The sequence below is a fragment of the Cebus imitator genome, unplaced genomic scaffold (assembly GCF_001604975.1).
Source record: "Cebus imitator isolate Cc_AM_T3 unplaced genomic scaffold, Cebus_imitator-1.0 Scaffold99, whole genome shotgun sequence".
Lineage (NCBI taxonomy): Eukaryota > Metazoa > Chordata > Mammalia > Primates > Cebidae > Cebus > Cebus imitator.
Window position 1 is genome coordinate 6,144,625 of NW_016107414.1, and position 2,043 is coordinate 6,146,667.

At 45.8% G+C, this 2,043-nt stretch overlaps 1 protein-coding gene across 1 annotated transcript in view; it reads left to right on the top strand.

Annotated features, from left to right (window-relative positions):
- TEX37 (testis expressed 37) overlaps positions 1-1,697 on the top strand; it is a 4,880-nt gene extending 3,183 nt beyond the window's left edge. Inside the window, exon 4 of the mRNA XM_017536670.2 lies at positions 1,167-1,697. Coding sequence (XP_017392159.1) covers positions 1,167-1,589 — 423 coding nt within the window. The 3' untranslated portion in view covers positions 1,590-1,697. The remainder of the gene's footprint in view (positions 1-1,166) is intronic.
- The last annotated feature ends 346 nt before the right edge of the window (positions 1,698-2,043 follow it).

Consider the following 2,043-nt stretch of genomic DNA (forward strand, 5'->3'; position numbering starts at 1 on the left):
ACTGCAACTTCCACCTCCCAGGTTCAAGTGATTGTCCTGCCTCAACCTCCTAAGTAGCTGGGATTGCAGGCATGCACCACCACACCCAGCCAAATTTTGTATTTTTAGTACAGATGAGGTTTCCCCATGTTGGCAAGGCTGGTCTAGAACTTCTGACCTCAAGTGATCCACCTGCCTCAGCCTCCCAAAGTGCTGGGATTACAGGTGTGGGCCACTATGCCTGGTCCTAAGCATTTTTTATTTCTCAGTTATATATGTTATATGTGGATAAACTCTTCTCCAGTTTGTGGTTTGTCTTTGCACTAAATTTTTCAGGGAGTGTGAATTCTTTTTTTGTTTGTTTGTTTTCTTTTTTTTATTTGAGACAGAGTTTCGCTCTTGTTTTTTAGGCTGAAGTGCAGTGGCACAATCTCGGCTCACTGCAACCTCTGCCTCCCTGGTTCAAGCAATTCTCCTGCCTCAGTGTCCTGAGCAGCTGGCATCACAGGCACCCGCCACCAGGCCTGGCTAATTTTGTATTTTTAGTAGAGACGAGGTGTCTCCATGTTAGTCGGGCTGGTCTTGAACTGCCGACCTCAGGTGATCTGCCTGCCTTGGCCTCCCAAACTGGTGGGATTACAGGTGTGAGCCACTGCACCTGGTCTCAATTTCTTATTTTTAATATAGTTAGATTCATCAGTTTTTTCCTTTATCATTTTCTCTTTTCAAGAATGCTTAAAAATCTTTTCCTGTCCTGAGATTTCCCCACTAAAAAAAAGATCTGAACAAACAAAGATGGATCAATTTCTGAGATGTTATTTAATGGAAGCAAAGTGTGGAATGGAATATTCATCATTTGTGTACAAACCAAGGGAAGAAGATACACACATGCATGTTTATATGCATATAAAATATTTCTAGAAAGATACAAAAAGCACTGATAGCAGTGGTTGTCTCTGGAGATGGAAACTGAGGGAGGAAGAGAATGGAAAAGAGACTAAATTTTTACTATAAACTCTTTCACGTAATTTCAGTATTTTCTCTGTTGTGTATATTATCATTCAAGGACTAATTTAAAGTTTTTAAAAAGTAAAGAAGGATGGGCTCTGTCTTGGATGCTTCCAAGAAAAGCTACACTGTCTCTCGTCTCTGTCACCCCTTCACTTACGTGTGATTTGTTTCCACAGCAGGCAAAGCTCGATGCTCAACTCCGGGACAAAGAGTTTTATAGGCCCATCCCCAACCCCAACCCCAAGCTTACGGATGGATACCCTGCCTTCAAAAGACCTCACATGACTGCCAGAGACCTAGGGCTCCCTGGCTTCTTCCCATCCCAGGACCATGAGACCACAAAGGAGAACAAGTATAAGTTCACCGGCACCTGCCATTTTGCGTATCCAGCTTCCCATGATCTGAACCTGGCTCAGAGTGACCCCAACCAGGTCTTCCGGAGTGCTGACTTTCCTTGCCTTCTGGATCCCAAACACCAGCCTGCTGCAGAGATGGGCAAAGGCTACCTGCTACTGCCAGCGTGTCCCTGTCCTCATCACCATATAGGCAAGGTCCCCATCTTGAACCGGTGGGGACCCTTGATGCCATTTTACCAGTAGGACGGATGAAAATACCTTCCAAGGGCTCTTCCAAGGGCATGTGGAAATCCTATGCCCTTGGAGTACAGAGAAGAGAACTGAAAATAAAACTGGAAAGATGTTCCAACTTCACTGGGACCCTGGGGCCTGCTCATTCTACCTCCCTCCCTGGCCTGCCCTGGGCTATAGCATGCCCATTTCGAAGGGAGGAAGAGAGGGAAGGAGGGAAATCAGTGTGTATTTAGAACTGAAATTTGTGTCATGTTTCATTATAATTAAGAGTCCTGGTCAGGCACGGTGGCTCACACCTGTAATCCCAGCACCTTGGGAGGCCAAGGTGGGTGGATCATCTGAGGTCAGGAGTTCAAGACCAGCCTGGCCAACATGGTAAAACCCTGCCTGTACTAAAAATATAACAATTAGCTGGGTGTGGTGGCTCAAACCTGTAGTCCCAGCTACTCAGGAGGCTGAGGCA